Here is a 26,738-nt window from a genome sequence, read left to right on the forward strand (position 1 = left end):
TATGTCATAGAGTGTTCTTCCCATGTTTTCCTCTAAGAGTTTCATACTGTCTGGCCTTAATCTGGTCTTTAATCCATTTTGAGTTTATTTTTGTGTGTGGTGTTAGGGAGTGTTTTAATTTCATTCTTTTACGTGTAGCTGTCCAGTTTTCCCAGCACCACTTATTGAAGAGACTGTCTATTCTTCATTGTATATTCTTGCCTCCTTTATCAAAAATAAGGTGACCATATGTGCATGGGTTTATCTCTGGGCTTTCTATCCTGTTCCATTGATCTATATTCCTGTTTTTGTGCCAGTACCATACTATCTTGATTACTGTAGCTTTGTAGTATAGTCTGAAGTCAGGGAGCCTGATTCCTCCAGCTCCGTTTTTCTTTCTCAAGATTGCTTTGGCTATTTGGGGTCTTTTGTGTTTCCATACAAATTGTGAAATTTTTTGTTCTAGTTCTGTGAAAATTGTCAGTGGTAGTTTGATAGGGATTGCATTGAATCTGTAGATTGCTTTGTGTAGTACAGTCATTTTCACAATGTTGATTTCTCCAATCCAAGAACAGGGTATATCTCTCCATCTGTTTGTATCATCTTTAATTTCTCTCATCAGTGTCTTAGAGTTTTCTGCATACAGGTCTTTTGTCTCCTTAGGTAGGTTTATTCCTAGGTATTTTATTAATTTCTCTTTCAGATTTCTCTTTCAGATTTAATTTCTCTTAATTTCTCTTTAATTTCTTTAATTTCTCTTTCAGATTTCTCATCATTAGTGTATAGGAATGCAAGAGATTTCTGTGCACTAATTTTGCACCCTGCTACTTTAACAAATTCATTAATTAGCTCTAGTAGTTTTCTGGTGGCATCTTTAGGATTATCTATGTGTAGTATCATGTCATCTGCAAACAGTGACAGTTTTACTTCTTCTTTTCCAATTTGGATTCCTTTTATTCCTTTTTCTTCTCTGATGGCTGTGGCTAAAACTTCCAAAACTATGTTGAATAATAGTGGTGAGACAACCTTGTCTTGTTCCTGATCTTAGAGAAAATGGTTTCAGTTTTCACCATTGAGAATGGTGTTGGCTGTGAGTTTGTCATATATGGCCTTTATTATGTTGAGGTAAGTTCCCCCTATGCCTACTTTCCGGAGGGTTTTTTTTTTTATCATAAATGGTGTTGAATTTTGTCAAAAGCTTTTTCTGCATCTACTGAGATGATCATATGGTTTTTATTCTTCAGTTTGTTAATGTGGTATATCACATTGATTGATTTGCATATATTGAAGAATCCTTGCATTCCTGGGATAAAACCCATTTGATCATGGTGTGTGATCCTTTTAATGTGCTGTTGGATTCTGTTTGCTTGTTGAGGATTTTTGCATCTATGTTCATTAGTGATATTGGTCTGTAATTTATTTTGTGCGTGTGTGACATGTTTTTCAGGTTTTGTTATCAGGGTGATGGTGGCCTTGTAGAATGAGTTTGGGAGTGTTTCTCCCTCTGCTATATTTTGGAAGAGTTTGAGAAGGATAGGTGTTAGCTCTTCTCTTAATGTTTGATAGAATTCACCTGTGAAACCACATATTCCTGGGCTTTTGTTTGTTGGAAGATTTTTAATCACAGTTTCAATTTCAGTGCTTGTGATAGGTTTGTTTATATTTTCTATTTCTTCCTGATTCAGTCTCAGAAGGTTGTGTTTTTCTAAGAATTGGTCCATTTCTTCCAGGATGTACATTTTATTGGCATATAGTTGCTTGTAGTAATCACTCATGATCTTTCATATTTCTCCAGTGTCAGTTGTTACTTCTTTTGCATTCCTAATTCTGTTGATTTGAGTCTTCTCCCTTTTTTTCCTGATGAGTCTGGATAATGGTTTATCAATTTTGTTTATCTTCTCAAAGAAGCAGCTTTTAGTTTTATTGATCTTTGCTATTGTTTCCTTCATTTCTTTTTCATTTATTTCTGATCTGATCTTTATGATTTCTTTCCTTCTGGTAACTTTGGGGGGTTTTTGTTCTTTCTCTAATTGCTTTTCTTTTTCTTTTGAATTTTATTTTATTTATTTTTTTATACAACATGTTCTTATTTGTCATCCTTTTTATACACATCAGTGTAAGCATGTCAATCCCAATTTCCCAATTTATCCCACCACCCCCACCCCCACCCACCGCTGCCTTCCCCCCTTGTCCATACGTTTTTTCTCTACATCTGTGTCTCAATTTCTGCCCCGCAAACCGGATCATCTGTACCATTTTTCTAGATTCCACATATATGCTTTAATATGTGATATTTGGTTTTCTCTTTCTGACTTACTTCACTCTGTATGACAGTCTCTAGATTCATCCACATCTCTACAAATGACCCAATTTTGTTCCTTTTTGGCTGATTAATATTCCATTGTATATATGTACCACATCTTCCTTATCCATTCATCTGTCAATGGGCATTTAGGTTGCTTCCATGACCTGGCTATTGTAAATAGTGCTGCAATGAACATTGGGGTGCATGTGTCTTTTTGAATTATGGTTTTCTCTGGGTATATGCCCAGTCGTGGGATTGTTGGGTAGTACGGCAATTCTATTTATAGTTTTTGAAGGAACCTCCATACTGTTCTCCATAGTGGCTGTATCAGTTTACATTCCCACCAACAATGCAAGAGGGTTCCCTTTTCTCCACACCCTCTCCAGCATTTGTTATTTGTAGATTTTCTGATGATGACCATTCTAACTGGTGTGAGGTGATACGTCATTATAGTATTGATTTGCATTTCTGTAATAGCTAGTGATGTTGAGCAGCTTTTCATGTGCTTCCTGGGATCTGTATGTCCTCTTTGGAGAAATGTCTATTTAGGTATTCTGCCCGTTTTTTGATTGGGTTGTTTGTTGTTTTGATATTGAGTTGCATGAGCTGTTTATATATTTCAGAGATTAATCCTTCGTCCGTTGATTCGTCTGCAAATATTTTTCACATTCTGAGGGTTGTCTTTTTGTCTTGTTTCCTTTGCTTTGCAAAAGCTTTTAAGTTTTACTAGGTCCCATTTGTTTATTTTTGTTTTTATTTCCATTACTCTAGGAGGTGGATCAAAAAAGATCTTGCTGTGGTTTATGTCAAGGAGTGTTCTTCCTATGTTTTCCTCTAAGAGTTTTATAGTTTCTGGTCTTACATTTAGGTCTCTAATACATTTTGAGTTTATTTTTGTGTATGGTGTTAGGGAGTGTTCTAATTTCATTCATTTCCATGTAGCTCTCCAGTTTTCCCAGCACCACTTATTGAAGAGACTGTCTTTTCTCCATTGTATATCCTTGCCTCCTTTGTCATAGATTAGTTGACCATAGATGCATGGGAGTTTATCTCTGGGCTTTCTATCTTGTTCCATTGATCTGTGTTTCTGTTTTTGTGTCAGTACCATACTGTCTTCATTACTGTAGTTTTGTAGTATAGTCTGAAGTCAGGGAGCCTGATTCCTCCAGCTCTGTTTTTTTCCCTCAAGACTGCTTTGGCTATTTGGGGTCTTCTTTGTCTCCACACAAATTTTAAGAGTTTTTGTTCTAGTTCTGTAAAAAATGCCACTGGTAGTTTAATAGGGATTGCATTGAATCTGTAGATTGCTTTGGGTAGTATAGTCTTTTTCACAATATTGATTCTTCCAATCCAAGAACATGGTATATCTCTCCATCTGTTGGTATCATCTTTAATTTCTTTCAACAGTGTCTTATGGTTTTCTGCATAAAGCTCTTTTGTCTCTCTAGGTAGGTTTATTCCTAGGTATTGTTTTTTCTTTTTGTTGCAATGGTAAATGGGAGTACTTCCTTAATTTCTCTTTCAGATTTTTCATCATTAGTGTATAGGAATGCAACAGATTTCTGTTCATTAATTTTGTATCCTGCTAGTATACCAAATTCATTGATTAGCTCTAGTAGTTTTCTGGTGGCATCTTTAGGATTCTCTATGTATAGTATCACGTCATCTCCAAACAGTGACAGTTTTACTTTTTCTTTTCCAATTTGTATTCCTTTTATTTCTTTTTCTTCTGTGATTGCTGTGGCTAGGACTTCCAAAAGTATGTTGAATAATAGTGACGAGAGTGGACATCCTTGCCTTGTTCCTGATCTTAGAGGAAATGTTTTCAGTTTTTCACCATGGAGAATGATGTTTGCTGTGGGTTCGTCATATATGGCCTTTATTATGTTGAGGTAGGTTCTCTCTATGCCCACTTTCTTGAGAGCTTTTATGATAAATGGGTGTTGAATTTTGTCAAAAGCTTTTTCTGCATCTATTGAGATGATCATATGGTTTTTATTCTTCAATTTGTTAATATAGTGTATCATATTGATTGATTTGTGTATATTGAAGAATCCTTGCATGCCTGGGATAAACCCACTTGATCAGGGTGTATTTTCCTTTTAATGTGTTGTTGGATTCTGTTTGCTAGTCTTATGCTGAGGATTTTTGCATCTATATTCATCGGTGATATTGGTGTGTAATTTTCTTTTTTTGTAGTATCTTTGTCTGTTTTTGGTATGAGGGTGATGGTGGCCTTATAGAATGAGTTTGGGAGTGTTCCTTCCTCTGCAATTTTTTGGAAGAGTTTGAGAAGGATGGGTGTTAGCTCTTCTCTAAATGTTTGATAGAATACACCTGTGAAGCCATCTGGTCCTGGACTTTATTTGTTGGAAGATTTTTAATCACAATTTCAATTTACTTACTTGTGATAGGTCTGTTCATATTTTCTATTTCTTCCTGCTTCACTCTTGGAAGGTTATACCTCTCCAAGAATTTGTCCATTGCTTCCAGGTTGTCCATTTTATTGGCATAGAGTTGCTCGTAGTAATCTCTTCGGATGCTTTGTATTTCTGCAGTGTCTGTTGTAACATCTCCTTTTTCATGACTAATTTTATTGATTTGAGTCCTCTCCCTCTTTTTCTTGATGAGTCTGGGTAATGGTCTATCAATTTTGTTTCTCTTCTCAAAGAACCAGCTTTTGGTTTTATAGAATCTTTGCTATTTTCCTCTTGTTTCTGCTTAATTTATTTATTCTCTGATCTTTATGATTTCTTTCCTTCTACTAACTTTGGGTTTTGTTTGTTCTTCTTTCTCCAGATCCTTTAGGTGTAAGGATAGATTGTTTATTTGAAATTTTTCTTGTTTCTTGAGGTAGGTCTGCATAGCTATAAACTTCCCTCTTATAACTGCATTTGCTGCATCCCACAGGTTTTGGATCGTCGTGTTTTCATTATCATTTGTCTCTAGGTATTTTTTGATTTCCCCTTTGATTTTTTCAGTGATCTCTTGGTTATTTAGTAACGTATTGTTTAACCTCCATATGTTTGTGTTTCTTATGTTTTTTCCTCTGTAATTCATTTCTAATCTCATAGCATTGTGGTCAGAAAAGATGCTTGATATGATTTCAATTTTCTTAAATTTACTGAGGCTTGATTTGTCACCCAAGATGTGATCTATCCTGGAGAGTGTTCTGTGCGCACTTGAGAGAAAGTGTAATCTGCTGTTTTTGGATGGAATGTCTTATAAATATCAATTAAATCTATCTGGTCTACTGTGTCATTTAAAGCTTCTGTTTCCTTATTAATTTTCTGTTTGCATGATCCGTCCATTGGTGTAACTGAGGTGTTAAAGTTCCCCACTATTAATGTGTTACTGTCGGTTTCCTCCTTTACAGCTGTTAGCAGTTGCCTTATGTATTGAGGTGCTCCTATGTTGGGTGCATATATATTTATAATTGTTATATCTTCTTCTTGGGTTGATCCCTTGATGATTATGTAGTCTCCTTCATTGTCTCTTGTAACATTCTTTATTTTAAAGTCTATTTTATCTAATATGAGTATTGTTACTCCAGCTTTCTTTTGATTTCCATTTGCATTGAATATCTTTTTCCATCCCCTCACTTTCAGTCTGTATGTGTTGCTCGGTCTAAAGTGGTTCCCTTGTAGACAGCATATATATGGGTCTTGTTTTTGTATCCATTCAGCAAGCTTGTGTCTTTTGGTTGGAGCATTTAATCCATTCATGTTTAAGGTAATTATTGATATGTATGTTCCTATGACCATTTTTGTAATTGTTTTGGGTTTGGTTTTGTAGGTCCTTTTCTTCTCGTGTTTCCCATTTAGAGAAGTTTCTTTAGCATTTGTTGTAGAGCTGGTTTGGTGGGGCAGAATCCTCTTAGCTTTTGCTTGTTTGTCAAGCAGGTTTTGATTTCTCTAGCGAATCTGAATGAGATCCTTGCCAGGTAGAGTAATCTTGGTTGTAGGTTCTTCCCTTTCATTACTTTAAATATGTCATGTCACTCCCTTCTGGCTTGTAGAGTTTCTGCTGAGAAATCAGCTGTTAACCTTATGGGAGTTCCCTTGTATATTATTTGTCATTTTTCCCTTGCTGCTTTCAATAATTTTTCTTTGTCTTTAATTTTTGCCAACTTGATTACTATGTGTCTCGGCATGTTCCTCCCTGGGTTTATCCTATATGGGATTTTCTGCACTTCCTGTACATGGGTGGCTATTTCCTTTCCCATGTTAGGGAAATTTTCGACTATAATCTCTTCAAATATTTCCTCAGGTCCTTTCTCACTCTCTTCTCATTATGGACCCCTATAATGTGAATGTTGTTGCATTTAATGTTGTCCCAGAGACCTCTTGGGCTGTCTTCATTTCTTTTCATTCTGTATTCTTTATTCTGTTCTGCAGCCGTGAATTCCACCATTCTGTCTTGCAGGTCATGTATCCATTCTTCTGCCTCAGTTATTCTGCTCTTGATTCCTTCTAGTGCATTTTTCATTTCAATTATTGTAGTGTTTATCTGTGTTTGTTTGTTATTTAATTCTTCTAGATGTTTGTTAAACATTTCTTGCATCTTCTTGATCTTTGCCTCCATTCATTTTCCGAGGTCCTGGATCATCTTCACCATCTTTATTCTGAATTCTTTTTCTGGAAGGTTGCCTGTCTTCACTTCATTAGTTGTTTTTCTGGGGTTTTATCTTGTTGCCTCATCTGGTACATAGCCCTCTGCCTTTTCATCTTGTCTATCTTTCTTTGAATGTGGTTTTTGTTCCACAGGCTGCAGGATTGTAGTTCTTCTTGCTTCTTCTGTCTGCCCTCCCGTGGATGAGGCTATCTAAGAGGCTTGTGCAAGTTTCCTGATGGGAGGGACTGGTTGTGGGTAGAGCTGTGTGTTGCTCTGGTGGGCAGAGCTCAGTAAAACTTTAATCCGCCTGTCTGCTGATGGGTGGGGTTGGGTTCCCTCCCTGTTGGTTGTTTGGCCTGATGTGACCCAACACTGGAGCCTATCCAGGCTCTTTGGTGGGGCTCATGGCAGACTCTGGGAGGGCTTACACCAAGTAGTACTTTCCAGAACTTCTGCTGCCAGTGTCATTGTCCTCACAGTGAGACACAGCCACCCCCTGCCTCTGCAGGAGACTCTCCAACACTAGCATGTAGGTCTGGTTCAGTCTCCTATGGGGTCACTGCTTCTTCCCCTGGGTCCTGGTGTGCACACTACTTTGTGTGTGCCCTCCAAGAGTGGAGTCTCTCTTTCCCCCAGTCCTGTCAAAGTCCTGCAATCAAATCCCGCTAGCCTTCAAAGTCTGATTCTCTAGGAATTCCTCCTACCGTTGCTGGAGCCCCAGATTGGGAAGCCTGACATGGGGCTCAGAACCTTCACTCTAGTGGGTGGACTTCTGTGGTATGTGTTCTCCAGTTTGTGAGTCACTCACCCAGCAGTTACGGGATTTGATTTTATTGTGATTGCACCCCTCCTACCATCTCATTGTGGCTTCTCCTTTGTCTTTGGATGTGGGGTATCTTTTCTGGTGAGTTCCAGTGTCTTTCTGTTGATGACTGTTCAGCAGTTAGTTGTGATTCTGGTGTTCCTGCTAGAGGGAGTGAGAGCATGTGGTTCTACTCTGCCATCTTGAACAAATCTCCTTTCTAATTGCTTTAGGTGTAAGGTTAGGTTGTTTATTTGAGTTGTTTCTTGTTTCTTGAGGTAGGATTGTATTGCCATAAACTTCCCTCTTAGAACTGCTTTTGCTGCATCCCATAGGTTTTGGGCCATCATGTTTTCATTGTCATTTGTTTCTAGGGATTTTTTGATTTCTTCAGTGATCTCTTGGTTATTTAGTAGCATATTGTTTAGCCTCCATGTGTTTGTATTTTTTACAGTTTTTCTCCCTGTAATTGATATCTAGTCTTATAGCACTGTTGTCAGAAGAGATACTTGATACAATTTCAATTTTCTTAAATTTACCAAGGCTTGATTTGTGACCCAAGATATGGTCTATCCTGGAGAATATTTCATGCACAGTTGAGAAGAAAGTGTATTCTGTTGTTTTTGGATGGAATGTCCTATAAATATCAATTAAGTCCATCTTGTTTAATGTCTCATTTAAAGCTTGTGTTTCCTTATTTATTTTCATTTTGGATGATCTGTCCATTGGTGAAAGTGGGGTGTTAAAGTCCCTTACTATTATTGTGTTACTGTCGATTTCCCGTTTTATGGCTGTTAGCATTTGCCTAATGTAATGGGGTGCTCCTATGTTTGGTGAAAAAATATTTACAATTGTTATATTTTCTTCTTGGATTGATCCTTTGATCATTATGTAGTGTCCTTCTTTGTCTCTTGTAACATTCTTTATTTTAAAATCTATTTTGTCTGATATGAGAGTTACTACTTCAGCTTTCTTTTGATTCCCATTTGCATGGAATATCTTTTTCCATCCCCTCACTTTCACTCTGTATGTGTCCCTAGGTCTGAAGTGGGTGTCTTGTAGACAGCATATTTATGGATCTTGTTTCTGTATCCATTCAGCCAGTCTATGTCTTTTGGTTGGAACATTTAATCCATTTACATTTAAGGTAATTATCAATATGTATGTTCCTATTACCATTTTCTTAATTATTTTAGGTTTGTTATTGTAGGTCTTTTCCTTCTCTTTTGTTTCCTGCCTAGAGAAGTTCCTTTAGCATTTGTTGTAAAGCTGGTTTGGTGGTGCTGAATTCTCTTAGCTTTTGCTTGTCTGTAAAGGTTTTAATTTCTCTGTTGAATCTGAATGAGATCCTTGCTGGGTAGAGTAATCTTGGTTGTAGGTTTTTCCCTTTCATCCATTTATATATGTCCTGCCACTTCCTTCTGGCTTGCAGAGTTTCTGCTGAAAGATCAGCTGTTAACCTTATGGGAGTTCCCTTGTATGTTATTTGTCATTTTTCCCTTGCTGCTTTTAATATTCTTTTCTTTGTATTTAATTTTTGATAGTTTGATTAATATGTGTCTTGGCATGTTTCTCCTTGGATTTACCCTGTATGGGACTCTCTGTGCTTCCTGCACTTGATTGACTATTTCCTTTCCCATATTAGGGAAGTTTTCAACAATAATCTCTTCCAATATTTTCTCAGTCCCTTTCTTTTTCTCTTCTTCTTATGGGACCCCTATAATTCGAATATTGGCACATTTAAAGTTGTCCCAGAGGTCTCTGAGACTGTCCTCATTCTTTTCATTCTTTTTTCTTTATTCTGCTCTGCGGTAGTTATTTCCACTATTTTATCTTCCAGGTCACTTATCCGTTTTTCTGCCTCAGTTTTTCTGATATTGATTCCTTCTAGAACATTTTTAATTTCATTTATTGTGTTGCTCATCATTGTTTGTTTGCTCTTTAGTTCTTCTAGGTCCTTGTTAAACGTTTCTTGTATTTTCTCTATTCTATTTCCAAGATTTTGGATCATCTTTACTATCATTACTCTGAATTCTTTTTCAGGTTAACTGCCTATTTCCTCTTCATTTGTTTGGTCTGGAGGGTTTTTACCTTGCTCCTTCATCTGCTGTGTATTTCTGTGTCTTCTCATCTTGCTTAACTTACTGTGTCTGGGGTTTCCTTTTCACAGGCTGCAAGTTCGTAGTTCCCCTTGTTTTTGGTGTCCGCCCCCAGTGGTTAAGGTTGTTTCAGTGGGTTGTGTAGGCTTCCTGGTGGAGGAGACTAGTGCCTGTGATCAGAGGATGAGGCTGGATCTTATCTTTCTGCTGTGCAGGACCAAGTCCGGTGGTGTGTTTTGGGGTGTTTGTGCCCCTTTTATGATTTTAGGTAGCCTCTCTGATAATGGGTGGGGTTGTGTTCCTGTCTTGCTAGTTGTTTGGTATGGGGTATCCAGCACTGGAGCTTGCTGTTTTATGAGTTGCGATGCATCTTAGCATTGAGATGGCAGACCCTGCGAGAGCTTTCTCCAATTGATGTTATGTGGGGCCTGGAGGTCTCTGGTGGTCCAATGTCCAGGTCTCTGGTCCAATGTCCCAGAGAACCCAGACCCTTTTGGGAAGTGTGAGGTCTTCTGCCAGCCTTCGGTAGGTGTTCTGTAGGAGTTGTTCCACATGTAGATGTATTTTTGATGTATTTGTGGGGAGCAAGGTGATCTCCACATCCTACTCCTCCACCATCTTGAAGGTACTCGCTCTTTTTTTTTTTTAAGGGAGAATGATACTAGTTAACTTACATATATAATCCTTACTTGCCTAAATCTAAAGTTGGCAACTCTATGTAGGTTCTAAAGTTAGGGGAGAATTTTTCCTGGTTGGTAAAATTGAAAAGAGGGTAACCATTAGTATTAGGGACCTGAACGCAGAGTCGTTCAGAACTAGATGTCTGTTTCTACAGCTATAGACTGAGTTGGACTGTGGTCTTGAAAGTCTCTTCATGTTCAAAATTTCTATAACCTTTTTGTCCTAAGTAAGGAATCACTGGAGTTTAATCTGAAATTTGGTTAGAACCTGCTGGGAAGCCTCTGAGTGACGCTGAGATGCATCAGGCTGTTTGTCAGGAGTCTGGGGGCTGGGAGGAGGCATTAGCTGCCTTCCAAAGCTAGTCTTTCACCAGTGAAGCACTATGTGAATGAAGCTCTAATTACTTCAGCTCAACACATCTCCTATGCTCTCCCTCGGGGGAGTCTAGAAAGCTGTTTGTTTTGGTGGAAGAGAGAATTCCAGGGATGTTCACTGTCAAAGCCCCCATCCAAACCTTGGTCAGAAACTTCCTTGGTTCTACATGATCTACAGCAAAGAGGTTACCTCTACTCCACTCATGTTTTCTACCTGATAGGAGAGGTTCTACTTTGCAGTTTGAAGAACATAGGTAAATAAAGTCCCAAAGTTTTGCCTATGGTCTTTCTTAGCTACATCAAGGTATATAGCATGGCATAGAATCATGGGGGAGGGGAAGGTTTCTCATTTCTCAGTCTTCGGTTCATCATCTATAGAGTGGAGATAATAATGGTGCCTACCTGACGAGACTTTTGTAAAGATTAAAAGAGATAACGTATGTAAATGAACAGGGCCCTATAGTAAGCACTCACTAAATGTTTCCTTACACACAGTAACAGTGTTCCTCTTATCTTTCTTATTTAACTGTAACCTCCCTGAGAGTATGCAAACTTTTAGAGAATAATGTCTGTTTTTAAAGCATCTGTGATTTTTTCCCACTGTTCTGCTCACCTTTTATGCCCAAAGCCTGGCACACTGCATGGCACATAGGAGAACTTCAGTAAATTTTTGCCAAATGAGTGAATAAATGAATTTTGGTCCACCCAATGATTGAAATATTTTAGGGCATGGGTGCCTCTGTTAAAATTAGTTGGCGGAAATGCCCTGGGGAATACTTTTTTTTTTTTTTTGCGGTTACGCGGGCCTCTCACTGTTGTGGCCTCTCCCGTTGCGGAGCACAGGCTCCGGACGCGCAGGCTCAGCGGCCATGGCTCACAGGCCCAGCCGCTCCGCGGCATGTGAGATCTTCCCGGACCGGGGCACGAACCCGTGTCCCCTGCATCGGCAGGCGGACTCTCAACCACTGCGCCACCAGGGAATCCCCCTGGGGAATACTTTTTATTGGTAGCTTTAAAATGCCCCCTGTCCCTTTCACAAGAGAGTGACCCTTTTTAGCTGCCTTTCCAACAGCAGAAGAGAGCCCAGTGGAATTTTCCAGGCTGGAGACTTTAGAGAGCTACTGATATTTTTATAACATATGATGTTAAATACAATTGTACATGTGCCTAGAGACCTTTTAAGGCATGAATTCCAGCATCCAATTTTATTTGGTTTCAGAAACTTATTAAACAAGTAACACAATCCGCTCGTTGTTCTTTAAATAAAAATTAGAGATCTCCAATTAATAGCAGCAAAACAGAAACATCAGCCATGCTTAATAGGGTGGTGGAGTATGTTCTGTCTCACCCAGGAGCCAGGCAACAAGTGGGCATTGTGTTAAGGTTCCAGAGAAGGGACACAGACACGTGACTAGATGACAGCTTATTAAATGTCGCCCAGCAAAGGCCACTCAGACAGGATGTGTGTCACCAACCACCATTTTCCTTCTCTGCTGTAGCCTCATGCAAACTGCGCATGCCTTGGAAAGTTTGAGTGTGGTTTGCAAACAGTGTTAAGGTTCTCATGCCATAAACAATTCAGCAGTTCAGGAAATGAAGCCAAATAATAATAATATTTTTTAAGTGTCAATAACCGAAGTAAATCAAACACAGTTGCCTGAGGTTTTAAACACTCTTGGGAACCCCGGCTACATATTTCTCATGCAAGAGAGCATTGATATCCTTAAGGTGGTCATTGTTGTCACCTCTGCTCTGTTCATTTTTCTCCTCCCTCTTCCCTGTGGGTTAAAGGGGAGCAGTGCTGCTGCTCTGATGTGATGGGGTTAAAGTTGAGGTAAGTGAAACTGGGAAACTGGGAGCCAGACAGCTCGTACTTACTGCTCGCTTGGAAGTGACGAGTTTCTCGACATCGCCTTTGGTGACAAGTCATAGTCACTGTCTGATCTGTAGAGAAAGGACTCTCTGCGCTGGCTGTGCCCGGGAAAGGTGGCATGAAGCACCAGCCCAGAGGAAGAGCTGGCCTGGGGATCCAGCGGGCTCCGACCTGGGGAAGGGCCATTTTCCACATCAAAGCTTAAAGAGAAAGAAGAAAAGTGGTCACATGAGAAACATAGAGAAGGGCATCTGACATACATACATGGAGAATCCATGCGTGCCAGGCACTTTACATAGCACCTCACACTTCATGGAAAGTTTTAAGGCTCCAAATAGCTCTGAGTTGCAGTCATTCTCATTTTATACAAACGGAACAGTCCCACAGAAGTTCAGTCATCCGCAGAGACTGGAGCCAGGATTTGACCCTGGGAGCAAAGTCCCATGGCCTTTCAGCGGCATGAGCAACATTGACAAATTCATAAAATAAACTGTTGATAATAAGCGACTCCAGATATAGCATCTAACACAGCTCTAAGTGCCAGACACTCAACTATCACTTGAATGAGTCTTCTTAGCTGGGAGGCTTCTTCCTGCCATAAATAAATATCACAGTCTCATTAACGATACAATGTGCACATTTCTGAATGTTTCAGGAACAAAGTGCTATCCTGAAAACATGCACTAGCTGATTAAACCGGAGGCCCAGTCTGACACTTAATATTCATATCCAAGTTTAAGCACACACAATGACTTAATTAATCTAGTAATGCCGAATAGCCCTCCAGGGTTGCAGCGCTTTCTCTCTGGAGGAGGATACAGCTACTGACTCTGGCAGAGGAGTGCCATTGAGATTTCTGGTCAGTCTACCTCACTCTGGAAAGGTACCCTCAAGTCCAGAATTATTTGAACAAGCTCTGATCAATGAACACACAGGTGGGAGCAGTAGATATTTTGGCTGTTGTTTTCTCTCTCCTGGTCCTGGTGTTACTTTAGGCACTGTGTCCTTCCCATGCTCTCCACCAACCCCTATGCATTTTTCCTGCATGCACAACCTCCCTTAGCCTCAGATTGACAGTAACCCTCTTGCCTAGTATTTCTCTAGACCACTCACTGCTCTCTGACTAAAGCTCTGCAGAAAGGTGTTGGAGAAGGTACGGGGCTAAGGATGCTCTCTTTTCCAAGCTGGACCACAGCAGTGGGCTTCCTTTATACTCATCCAGCTGCCATAATTTATTTCTACATTTGTGGTTCTTTTCGTTCACTAGTTCTTATAGCCTTCTCTCTTGGGGTGGATTTTGCGTATACTTTTTTAGTTTATAAATTGCTTTCTGATCTATCATTCCATTTACAACCCTTATCACGACCCTGTGATCTCAGTCTACATTTGAGGAAAATGAGGCTTAGAGAGATTTTAAACACCAGCTCAAAATCACAGGCTAGTAACTGTACAGTAAGAATTGCAAGACCCAAGTCTTCCAATTCAGGCTTCGACAACCTCAGACTTCAGTAATCACAGAACTCCAGAACGGCTCACTGGATCACTGAGTGCAGTTTCCCCTCAGTCTCTATATTGAAGCGAAACGTGTGTTTGGTATGTAGAGAGTCAATCGGATTATGAGCAACCTTGGCTGTTACCTTGGATGAAGACAGGGGAGGCAGTAAATTACCCAGAGGCTGTAGGTTTCACTGAAACAGGGAAAGAAGAAATGAAAGAATTCAGGGTCATAATCCTTCCCTGGAGACCATTCCGAGAAGCTGCTTTTAGCCAACCCACAAACTCCAGGTGTCTGATAAGAAGCAGCAAGTGAGAACCTCCAGTTAAGAGAACAAGGAAGAGCCACAACAACCCAATGTATGTATTTGGGCTTTCACGGTACTGCAGATGGATTTTCACAGCAGGCTCACGGTCTGGGATGGGACTGTCTTTCAGAGACTGCAGGCAAGCAGGCAGGTGGGCAATCACTCACACATTTCAGCCTGTTTGCCAGCCTGCCTGGAGGTAGAGCTATGTTGTAAGGCAAATACATTGCAGCAAGTGAAAATATAACGTAAGCTGACTTGCACAGTTTCCTTGGGTGAGATCTGTACTAGTTGCTGAGCAAAATAAAAGAGCTCCTTTGTGGATAAGGACTCCTTTGTGCCACCCAGAGCTTGTAGAACTAGGACTTGATGCTGGCTCTGAACTCTTTTTAAGGACAAAGAGGGAAGGCTCTTAAAAGGTAAAGATGGGACTACATAAAGCTTAAGAGTGGGCATAGGGCTTCCCTGGTGGCACAGTGGTTGAGAGTCCGCCTGCCGATGTGGGGGACAGGGGTTCGTGCCCCGGTCCGGGAAGATCCCACATGCCGCAGAGCGGCTGGGCCCGTGAGCCATGCCCGCTGAGCCTGCGCGTCTCCGCAACGGGAGAAGCCACAACAGTGAGAGGCCCGCGAACCGCAAAAAAAAAAAAAAAAAAAAAAAAAAAAAAAAGAGTGGGCATAAATAAGCTTTGAAATTTCATGAGTAATCATGTTGTAATTCATTTGGTATCTATCTGTACAGCCTTTATGGCTATTAAAACATTGAAATACTTTTTTTTTTTGATGTGGACCATTTTTAAAGTCTTTATTGAATTTGTTACACTATTACTTCTGTTTTATTTATTTTTTTGCGGTACGTGGGCTTCTCACTGCCGTGGCCTCTCCCATCGCGGAGCACAGGCTCCGGACGCGCAGGCCCAGCGGCCATGGCTCACAGGCCCAGCCGCTCCGCGGCATGTGGGATCCTCCCGGACCGGGGCACGAACCCGTGTCCTCTGCATCGGCAGGCGGACTCTCAACCACTGCGCCACCAGGGAAGCCCTATGTTTTGGTTTTTTAACCCCGAGGCATGTGGGATCTCAGCTTTCCAACCAGGGATTGAACCTGCACCCCCTGCACTGGAAGGAAAAGTCTTAACCACTGGACAGCCAGGAGAGTCCCTGAAATGCTTTTGTAACAGTTGGCAGCCAGTCACTGCCCCAGACCGTCCAGGATCTGCTGATGACTGGAACAGCAGGGGGCCTCTAGCTTCAGCATGGTGGTCTGTGCCCATGTGGTACCAGTCATTACATATTATGAATGCCACTGCTGTGTATATCTGTGCTAAAATCTTAGAAGAGGTGCCAAGTGGGTATGCCTACCAAGCTCTCAGAACATTTTCCACTGAGGGTTTCCACCAAGGCTCACTCTGCCCTCTTTCCTGCTGCAGGCATTCCTAGTGGGCAGAAAGTAAGTCCACAAGTATTACCCTTTATGTAGATGTCACAAAGCATCTGCCCCCAGTGTTAGCAGGAGTACCAGGAGGTTTAGTCCTGCCAGGTAAGCAGGGACTAGGCCCGGACACTAAAACTCCCTCCATGTTGCTTTCCTTTGTTTTCTTCTTTTTCTTTTTTCTTTCTTCTTTACCCTGCCTAAACTCATAGAAGAGCTTGCGGGAATTCAGAAAAAGCCAAGGAAGAATTCTCTGGGGCAAAGAAGCAGTTTCAGGGAGACAAATGGCCTTTCATATTCCCTGGGGCACTGTTTCAAAGCAACCAACACAGATGTACAACTTAGGAACAAACATGAATCACCAACCAGACACCAGCTCCAGTCACAGCAAAATTAGTGGGCAGACATCACAATACGTCCCACAGATCCAGGGTGGGAAGAGGGGTGTGGGCAAGGGGAAGACGGAGGACAGCCTTAACAAGCAGAACGAACATGCCGCATAAACTGAAATACAATTAGGGAAAAAACAGAATCTGAAATATCGGAAGCGAACATACAAATGGGGTCATTATTTATTTAGAGTAATTTTTGGCCCTGCCTTAATCAGGACTCATTTTTCACTTTTAGGCTTCTTTATATTAAAAAATACTATTATAAAAGTAAATAAAAATGTTATATAAAATATAAACAATAGAGAAAAAATATTAGCAGGTTAGTATTTTCTTTCTGAGTGTTAATATTTTTCCTGCAGGCTTGAATCGTGATTTTTTTTCTCATAGTGTGCAATTTTCAGAATTATCATTTTCCATGCCCATGGAACTTAATGGTTCATCCAGAATTTGTGCCGAACTTCCTCAGGCATTTTCCCTATTGTGGGTCACTGAATTTCTAATTTTAAATAACATTTTAAGTGATACCTTTGAGCTTACAGTTACTTCAACATTCGGATGACGTCACTGAGAAGTTTCAGATAGACTGAGAGGATGTCATGCACAAGTTTCTGAATAGTTGATGGGACCTGCCCACAGCCAGCATAGGGACTGAAACAGTATTGAAAGTGGCCTTTTTTCTAGGATCAGAGACACTCCCCCCACCCCCAAGTCCTGCTCTCTGACATCCAGGATTCTGTATGCTGCTGTCCCCTGTGATTCTGCCTGCCTCAGCAGATCGCCCTGGACTGAGTCAATTGCTTGTTGTCTAAGACCTAATATTTTAACAACTTTCTCCCGCTTTGATTCTAGAGGTCTCAGCTTCTTGAGGCAGCGGTGGTAGTGGGTGATGCTGTGTGTGAGAGGTGGTGCTCCCCGTAGCTGGAACGCCCTTCTCCCCACTGTCTCTAATCGATCACTACTTCAAATTCAGCTCGTGCCACCTTCTCCAGTAAATATTTTCTAACATTGCAGCTACCAGTTCGATTTAGATACGTACTCCTCTTCTGTGTTCTCCTAGACTCCTTTACAGCAGTACCTGATCACAGTACTTGTAATCGCTATTTAATTTTCCATTTACTTAATTATCCACTTATTTAGCTGCTCCCCGATAGATTCTTATCTCCTAAAGAGAAGGGACCCAATATTACTCACTTTTGTATCCCAGGCAACTGGATTGGAGCCTTGTAAATAGTAGGTCTATCAAAAAATGTCAGCTGAACCAATGAAAGTCAGTTTACTATGAAATGTTTCTCCTGTCCCTTCCCTCTTCCTGCCTCCTTACCCTCATCTCAATTCCCACTGGCAGGGGTTTCTTCTGTTTCCTTCAAATGAATCTATACAGATGCGGCATTAACTTATTTGATAAGCTTTGTGAGACAATGATCTAAAAATAAAAATAAGGCTTCCCTGGTGGCGCAGTGGTTGAGAGTCTGCCTGCCGATGCAGGGGATGCGGGTTCATGCCCCGGTCCGGGAAGATCCCACATGCCGCGGAGCGGCTGGGCCCGTGAGCCATGGCCGCTGAGCCTGCGCGTCCGGAGCCTGCGCTCCGCAACGGGAGAGGCCACAACAGTGAGAGGCCCGCGTACCGCAAAGTAAGTAAATAAACAAACAAACAAATAAATAAATAAAAAGCACAGCTGTGTTCTCCCTGAACAAAACAAACTTATATACAAAAATCACTGGCTTAGATGTTTGAGATGGTGATGTCTTTACACAAACCCCCATGATGGGAAAAGCCCTCCTATACCAGCTTCTGTCTGCCATCTTCTCGTCTCTTTCTTTTTAATAAAAGCAGGAACATTCTCTGCCCCACTTTCTCTCCTGGTGGACTCCATTGCCTAGGAATCCATGCAAAGCCAGCCCTGCACTGGTGCTAAGAGGGAGCCAGCAGGCGGCAGAAGACATCTACAGCTTCCCCAGCCTCCACTGCCCAGCCTCCAGCTGGAGCAGGTAGGGCCGCTTGCCAGTCTCCGAGGGAGAAATAGGACTGAAGCCTTATTCATAAGCCTGGCAGGAAAAGTCAGGGATAAAGAACAGAATCACAAGGTGTACATGAAACCTTTTATTAAACGAAGAGAAGCTCTATTTCCAAGAATTCAAGCTAAGCCAGGTGGTTGCAGAATTGCCTGCAATTGTCCCCAGAGTGGTTGTTTCCTGATCCCCAATTACCTGCACATACCCCAATTTATGTAACAAAGAGTTATGAAGCAACAGCCTAGGAATCACTCATTTCTGAATCAGAGGAGACTTTTCTTTGACAACTCATTCTTTCTCTAGGTAATATGTTGTCGAATTCTCACAACTCTGGGCTGATTCTCTTCCCCTCATTTCAAAAGGAGGAAACAGAAGCCTCCAAAGTGTGAAACTTCATTTGAAAAATTCTCAAGTGTGACCTCTTTTAATTTCATCCTGCAATCTGTGCCCAGGGCCCTCTTCTCCATGGCCTCACAGACTCTTTTTGATCCCAGAACCTACCAGCTGGATTGTATGTCTCTGTTTACATTATCTCTCTCACTCCAGTAGACTGTGACCTTGAAGCAGGGACTAAGCCTTATTCATTTTGTATTCCCAGGGCCCAGAACTGAGTTTCACACCAGAAGGCATCCAACAAATATTTATTGAATGAATGTGAGAATCTCACCAGTTTATATCTCTTATCTGACAAAAAGCCATTTTTATTTGGATTAAAACCTCTGGCAGATCTCAGAGGAGTCCCCAAATGGAGTCAATAGGGTCCTCTTTCTCCATCCTCCCTTCAGTATGCCAGGAACTCCATCCCACGAGTTTTGGAGAACTTTTTTGTCTATCATAAGGTGTATGGGTGTGCAGTGTGTGTGTATGTGTGTGTGTTTGGGCGGTGGTATATTTGTGAAAAAATGCTGTTTCTTTAAAATTCTGTTGGAAACTATTTCCCTCAATTATACTCAGAAACTAACATCATCAAATGCTTTCTTACCACTTGGATAAAAATAACCATTCACTTATATACTTACATTGGCCATCAGCTCAATGTGCAACCTGGTCCCTATAGATGAGGCAGCTGCACAGGGGCATTCATTTTTACCCACAATGACAGTGACCCACCTTTGTATAATAAATGGCTGCAGGCTGCAGCCAGTCCTAATTTCTAATGAAGGACTTAACTGTGTAAAATCATAGTCAGCATGATGTAGAGCCCATGTCCCAGCTGAAAGCAGGCAGACCTCCTCTGGCCACAGTTATGGCAGAATATCGCAGTTTTGCCCTAAGAATCCAGTTCCAAAGTGTTGACTTCCCTCCCGTAGAATAGGAAGGAGAGCTATGATGTTCAGCTCATCTGAATTCCAGAAGCATCTTCCCACTGCTTTCCTTTTTTCCTAGGGGCTTTGAAAATTACATCCACTGCAATAATCCGAAGATGCTTTCCCCCCAGAGAAGTTTAACCAGAGGGAGCAGAGTAATCCCGAAGAGCCCTGAGATTCTGGCGCCCTGGCTTCCAGCTCCCGCTCTGTGAAGAAGTAACTGCCGCGAAACAGGCACTCCCCATATTCTGGCCCCCAAGCCTTAGTCTTTCCCCAGTGAAATGAATGAAGAAATGAATCACTAGAAGATCTTTGAGATGCCTCTGAGATTGAACATGTTACGAGATTTTAGAAATAGAAGATCAGTTCTCAAGTGTGGTTCAATGTGGTTTTAACATTGTTAATGGTAACTCATTCACTGAACAAATATTTATTAGCATCCATTATGAAACAAGGCACTGTTCTAGGCCTGAGAATTCAGCAATGTATAAGACAGATAAGGTCCTTGTGGGGAGAGATGGACAATAAATAAATCAAGTGAGATGATTTCAGAAAGTGATAAATGCTATGGGGAAGATAAAGCATAATGGTATGGTAGAAACAGGTTCGGAGAAGAATGTTTCTAGGTTGGGTGGTCAGCAGGCCCACTCTACACAGCCTCGTAGACTGTCTATTGCTTTACACCGGGTGCACCACCCATCTTCCTCAGATGCTGTCATTTGAGTTGAGACCTGATAGAGGTAGTAGTAAATTTTGTCATTGGGTTTCTTCCAATCTCTATTTCCATACACTTTTAAGCCAAAGAATTGTGTCAAATGATATTTGGGTTTGAATGTGGTGCCTTCTATTAAGCTAGTGATTTAATTTTCCTCTTCCCTGCCCGCCCCGCCCCTTTCTGAGTTGAGTTAGGTGTTCCATTGTCTCATACAGCTATCTCTGCACTGATATCTATCTATTGATATATCTCTACCATAACACTTGTCCAGAATAATTGTAAGTAAGTGTTCTAGTTTGCCCCCAAAGGGCTGTGTTCCTCAAAGACACAGAACCTCTTTTTCATATTATTTATCCCATTGCTAAGGGTCCTGCCTATCAGAGGTACTTAGCAAATGTCTGATGAATAAAAAAAAATGAAGGAATAAATGGTTCGAGACCAGGAACCTTATTCTAGCTCCTATTTGATGCCCACCACAGACAGCACAGACTTCTCCAACAAAATGGAGTGTAAGTGGTGTGGAGACATGGAGTCATCTCCTGCCCTCTACTGTGATCACCTCTAAAAGCCAGCTCCATAAAGAAGAACCAGGGGGTTGCTACCAAATACCAAATACCACCTGCAAAGAATGGCTGGAATACCTTCCATAGGGCATCAAGCCCAAGAAGAAGGCAAATGATCCTATCTGGCAATGATCATCCTCATCTCTTGATGTTGATGGTGGATGGAAATGCCATGAATATTCCTCTTGATGTTCCTTTAGCTGAGGACTCTATGTTGAAAGTTCTTTTATTTGTTGTTTGAGATCTTTTCTCAGGGTGTTAACATTTCACTAAGGAAATGCATAAACAAATAAGTAATATCAATACCTAATTTTTCTACTGGGATTATAAAATGAGGGTCATTTAAAAAAATCGTTGTTTCAAATGCTTAGGAGCATATTTTAATGATCCTTTAATAACTTCACACTGTGTTTTTCCTATGTTATGTAATTTGATGCACAAGGAAAACAGGACCAAATGTAAACAATTCTACCTCATAATTATAAGAACATTATTATTTCTAACCTGTCTACAAATTGTTCTGCCCATCTATTTCCAGGTAAAAAATAATTTTCAGAAATAGGAATGTTATAAAGTGTGTGTTTCTCTATGTTTTATAATTATGGCTGAAATTTCATATACCCACTCTCACACTTTCATCCACTAAAACCTTCTAAGAGCTAGGACAACTCTTAACAGTAAAGGTCACTTCCTATAGGACAGTGATTCATATCAATAGATAGATATCAGTGCAGAGATAGCTGTATGAGACAATGGAGCACCTAACTCAACTCAGAAAGGGGGGGGCGGGCAGGGAAGAGGAAAATTAAATCACTAGCTTAATAGAAGGCACCACATTCAAACCTAAATATCATTTGACAAAATTCTTTGGCTTAAAAGGGTATGGAAATAGAGATTGGAAGGAACCCAATGACAAAATTGCACTTTGGATGTACAAATTATCCTACTAGCTCAATACTTTTCAGCCTACTCTCTACAATTTCCCTAAAAGGTTATCATAAAATATATTCAAATGGTTTCTTAACAAAATAAAAATACTCTCATTTATAAGTTTGGTAGCCCTGCCAATAATAAACTCTAATAATTAAATAAAATATTTATTAAAATATATGGTACCAGCTTCCAGTGGCTGAGAGGCAAGTGAAACTACCTTTGAGAGAAATGAGATCAATCTAGGAAAACCGTTTCTTACTCAACGAATGATGGTTTCAAGAAATTGTTTCTTTCTTTTATAAGTTCTCACATACCATCTGGAAATCTGTTTCAGAATTCTGCTTGAAATCTATAGTTAAAATATTGTAGATAAATGGTCATTTAGCATGTTTGTATATACTCCAGTGATGGGGGACATGTTAACCCCATAACACACTGAATTTCCCTTTTGTATTGATTTAATTGTTTAAAACTTGGGCCAGGAAACTTGAATTTATTTTAATCTTTAGCCCAAACCTCCTCTAGTAACCCCCACCAACCTCCATCCACTTACCCAGTCTCCCTCATTGTGGTAAATTAAGCCACCATCTATTCAGTTGAATCATCCATGATTTTACATCCTTCCTCAACCCCCCTTCTTCTTTTTCAGTTGGCCAGAAAGTCCTTTCCCTCCTACATCAAAACTGTACACTCTATCTCTGCTGCCATCACTGTTTCAGGGCATTAAAATCTCACTTGAACTAGCATAGCCACCCTATGAACCTCCTTGCTTCCACCCCCGCTCCATCCTCCAAACCCTTCTCCACATAACAGCAAGAGCAATCTCTTAACACACACAGCAAATCATGTCATTGCATTTAGCATAAAGTCCCTACATAGTATTGCCCCTGCCACCCCTGCAACCTCATCTTGTGCCACACTCCCCTTTGCTCAGTATGATTCATCCTCAAGGGCTTCCTTTTTGTTTCAGAAGCATGCCAACTCCCTTCCCACCTCAGCAATTTTGCATGTGTGTTTTTTTTCCACTGGTATATTTTCTTTGCTTAGAACAGTTCCTGGCTTATAGAAAGTGCTGAATAAATATTTGTTGAATGAATGAATAAATGCTGCTCTCTGCTTATTATCTCCTCTACTCTTTGTATGGCTGCCTTCTTCTCGTTCTTTAAGCCTCGGATTAAGTCACCTCATAAAAATTCCTTCCCCAACCCATTGTTTAAGTAGGGCCCTTTTACATCACAGTACTATTACAGCTTTTTGCTACATCTATTTTTATGTTCATTATTTTTGTAATTTCTTCCTCTTGCATAAAACGCCAAGCTCCATGAGGATCATTTGTTGTGTTTACCAATGTATTAACTAGTGCCTGGCAATGTGCTTGGCACATATTGCTAGTCCTGGACCAATGTCTATTCAATGGATTAGTGAATAAATGAATGAGTGTGTGAGTATATTAAACACCAACAATCAACTTACTGATTCATAAAGATCCAACTTAATTGCTATTTTAAAAGCAACTCTTCTTCATTAGGAGAAGGACTCACTTATTGATTTCCTGTCATTGGCATAGCACCCACAATAACCCTTAGGAAGCTCAAATTTAAAACATCAGTTGGCATAAAAACTTGTTAGAGGTTTGAAGCATTTTTTGTGATTATTACTCTGGGCTTATTTCAGAAAATGAGACTAGTTTTGAGATCAAATTTCAAAAGTTGTTGACCTTTCAGAGAGAGCTTCATGTAGGTGATGAGGTCTGCACTGAGGCTGCATTTCCAGTCCTAAGTTTGTGAAATGGCATTACTTAATGTTTCAAGAACTTTGTATTTCAAAAAATTATATTCTCTTGAGAATGAATAGGCTATATACCTCCCTTTTGGTGGAGTCAGGGGGTGGAAGGAGTGGCAGTATGGTTTGCTATTAACTTAAATAATAATCGTAAAATTGGAAATCATTGCCTCAGCCTCTGGTCTACAGAGCACTTAATAGTGTTTACATCAGTTAACATCTGGCCTCCAAATGTTATCAGTCTTGAACACTGCACCTGCAGACAGCCTGGTATTTGAGTTTTAAATATGTTCTTTTAGAAAGGAAGGTGGGGGGGTGAGAGGAGGAAGGTAAGAGAAAGTAGAGGTAGAAAAATGAGGTCACAGAATCTTTTCTCCTTGACTTAGGCAGTAAAGCTAAGAAAAGTGACACATTTTTTTTCCTCATAGGTATAGAGCACTCACTGTGAGCTGGGCCACATGTTATGTGCTTGGTGGACATTAACTCATTTCATTGCTATATCACTCTGTGGGGAAGATGTTAACTTGATTCTATGGATGTGAAAACTGAAGTTCAAAGGGTGTAAAAATTTTGCTGAAGATCACTCAGCTATTGGATGGTGGATCTTGGATTTAAACCCAGTTGGATTGGAACCATTAACAAATTCAACCAACTCACTCACATCAGTAAATATCTGCTCAGTCTCTCCTCTTGTTATTATCAATAAATCTCCATGATTATATCTGAAGTCTTCTGTTCTGAACCCTACCCTTTCCCCCTATTCATAGACTATGTTACTTTACTTGCTCATGCATCATCATTTTCCATTTTGTACAGCAGCAAGGAAATCCTTTAGGCAGAAGAAACATAATACCAGATGGAAATCTGAATCTACACAATGAAATGAAAAATATTTTGCTTCTTACTAAAATATCTGAAAAATATAACTGACTGAAAAGCAAAAATAATAACAATGTATTGTGATGTTTATAACACATGTAGAAGTAAGACATATAACAATAAATGCACAAAGGCAAAGAAGGGAGAAATGGAAATATATTGTGGAAAAGATATTATACTATATGTACTGCTTGAAGATAGATCGTGGTAAGCTAAAACTTACACTAGAATCCCTAAAGTAACCATTAAATTAAAAAAAAATGTAGAGCTATACCTAAGGAAATCAAATGGAAGCACAAAACACTTAATTACCCAAAACAGAGCAGAAAAAGAGAAAAAAGCACATAATGAAGAGATAGGAAAAATAGAAAACAAATAGCAACATAGCAGCTTTAAAGCTGACCACCTTAACAGTCTCCTTAAATGTAAATGGTCTTAATACTACAATTAAAAGGCAGACAATTAAAAGGCATGACCCAACTATATGCTGCCAAGATAGATAATATTCTAGGCCATAAAACAAGTCTCAATAGGTTTTTAAAAATCCGAGTCATACAAAGTATATTTTCTGCTCAGAGTGAAATTAAATTAGAAATCATAACAGAAAGATCTCTAGTAAAGTTTCATATATTTGAAACTAAACATTCTAAATAACTCATGAATTAAAGATAAAATCAAAAGAGAAATAGAAAGTATTTTTAACTGAATAAATATAAAAACATGACATATCAGGATAAGGAGCAAGGAGACTTTCAAGATGGCTGAAGAGTAAGACGTGGAGATCACCTTCCTCCCCACAAATACATCAGAAATACATCTACATGTGGAACAACTCCTACAGAACACCTACTGAACACTGGCAGAAGACCTCAGACTTCCCAAAAGGCAAGAAATTCCCCACGTACCTGGGTAGGGCAAAAGAAAAAAAAAAAAAAAAAGCAGAGACAAAAGAATAGGGACGGGGGCTTCCCTGGTGGTGCAGTGGTTGAGAGTCTGCCTGCCGATGCAGGGGACACGGGTTCGTGCCCCGGTCCGGGAAGATCCCACATGCTGCGGAGCGGCAAGGCCCATGAGCCATGGCCACTGAGCCTGCACGTCCGGAGCCTGTGCTCCGCAGCGGGAGAGGCCACAACAGTGAGAGGCCCACGTACCGCAAAAAAAAAAAAAAAAAGAATAGGGACGGGACCTGCACCATTGGGAGGGAGCTATAAAGGAGGAAAAGTTTCCACACATTAGGAAGCCTCTTCACTGGCAGAGACAGTGGGTGGCAGGGGGGAAGCTTCAGAGCACGGAGAGAGAGCACAGCAACAGGGGTGCAGAGGGCAAAGTGGAGAGATTCCCGCACAGAGGATTGGTGCCAACCAGAGCTCACCAGCCTGAGAGGCTTGTCTGCTCACCCACCAGGGCGGGTGGGGGCTGGGAGCTGAGGCTCTGGCTTCGGAGGTCAGATCCCAGGGAGAGGACTGGGGTTGGCTGTGTGAACACAGCCTGAAGGGGGCTAGTGCACCACAGCTAGCTGTGAGGGAGTCCGGGAAAAAGTCTGGAACTGCCTAAGAGGCAACAGACCATTGTTTTGGGGTGCACGAGCAGAAGGGGTTCAGAGTACCACCTAAACGAGCTCCAGAGAGGGGAGCGAGCCACGGCTATCAGTGTGGACCCCAGAGACAGGCAAGAAATGCTAAGGATGCAGCTGCAGCCATCAAGAAGCCTGTGTGCAAGCACAGGTCACTATCCACACCTCCCCTCTTGGGAGCCTGTGCAGCCCACCATGGCCAAGGTCCCATGATTCAGGGACAACTTCCCCGGGAGAACACACGGCATGCCTCAGCCTGTTGCAACATCACGCTGGCCTCTGCCCCTCCAGGCTCACCCCACATTCTGTACCCATCCCCCACTGGACTAAGTGAGCCAGAGCCCCCTAATCAGATGCTACTTTAACCCTGTCCTGTTCGAGCGATGAAAAGACACCCTCAGGTGACCTACACGCAGAGGTGGGGCCAAATCCAAAGCTGAACTCCAGGAGCTGTGCGAACAAAGAAGAGAAAGGGAAATCTCTCCCAGCAGCCTCAGGAGCCGTGGATTAAATCTCCACAATCAACTTGATGTACCCTGCATCTGTGGAATACGTGAATAGACAACAAATCATCCCCAAAATGAGGCGGTGGACATTGGTAGCAATAATATATGTATATT

General features: G+C 40.9%; 1 protein-coding gene across 2 annotated transcripts in view; it reads right to left on the minus strand.

The window, feature by feature from the left end:
- The window catches only part of PDE4B (phosphodiesterase 4B), a 486,031-nt gene that overhangs the window by 128,873 nt on the left and 330,420 nt on the right, over positions 1-26,738 (minus strand). For both annotated transcript variants that reach the window (XM_060139825.1, XM_060139827.1), the window contains one exon: positions 12,733-12,927. In XM_060139825.1, the coding sequence (XP_059995808.1) occupies positions 12,733-12,927 (195 nt within the window). The remainder of the gene's footprint in view (positions 1-12,732; positions 12,928-26,738) is intronic.

The sequence above is a fragment of the Lagenorhynchus albirostris genome, chromosome 2 (genome assembly GCF_949774975.1).
Source record: "Lagenorhynchus albirostris chromosome 2, mLagAlb1.1, whole genome shotgun sequence".
In the NCBI taxonomy this organism is placed as follows: domain Eukaryota; kingdom Metazoa; phylum Chordata; class Mammalia; order Artiodactyla; family Delphinidae; genus Lagenorhynchus; species Lagenorhynchus albirostris.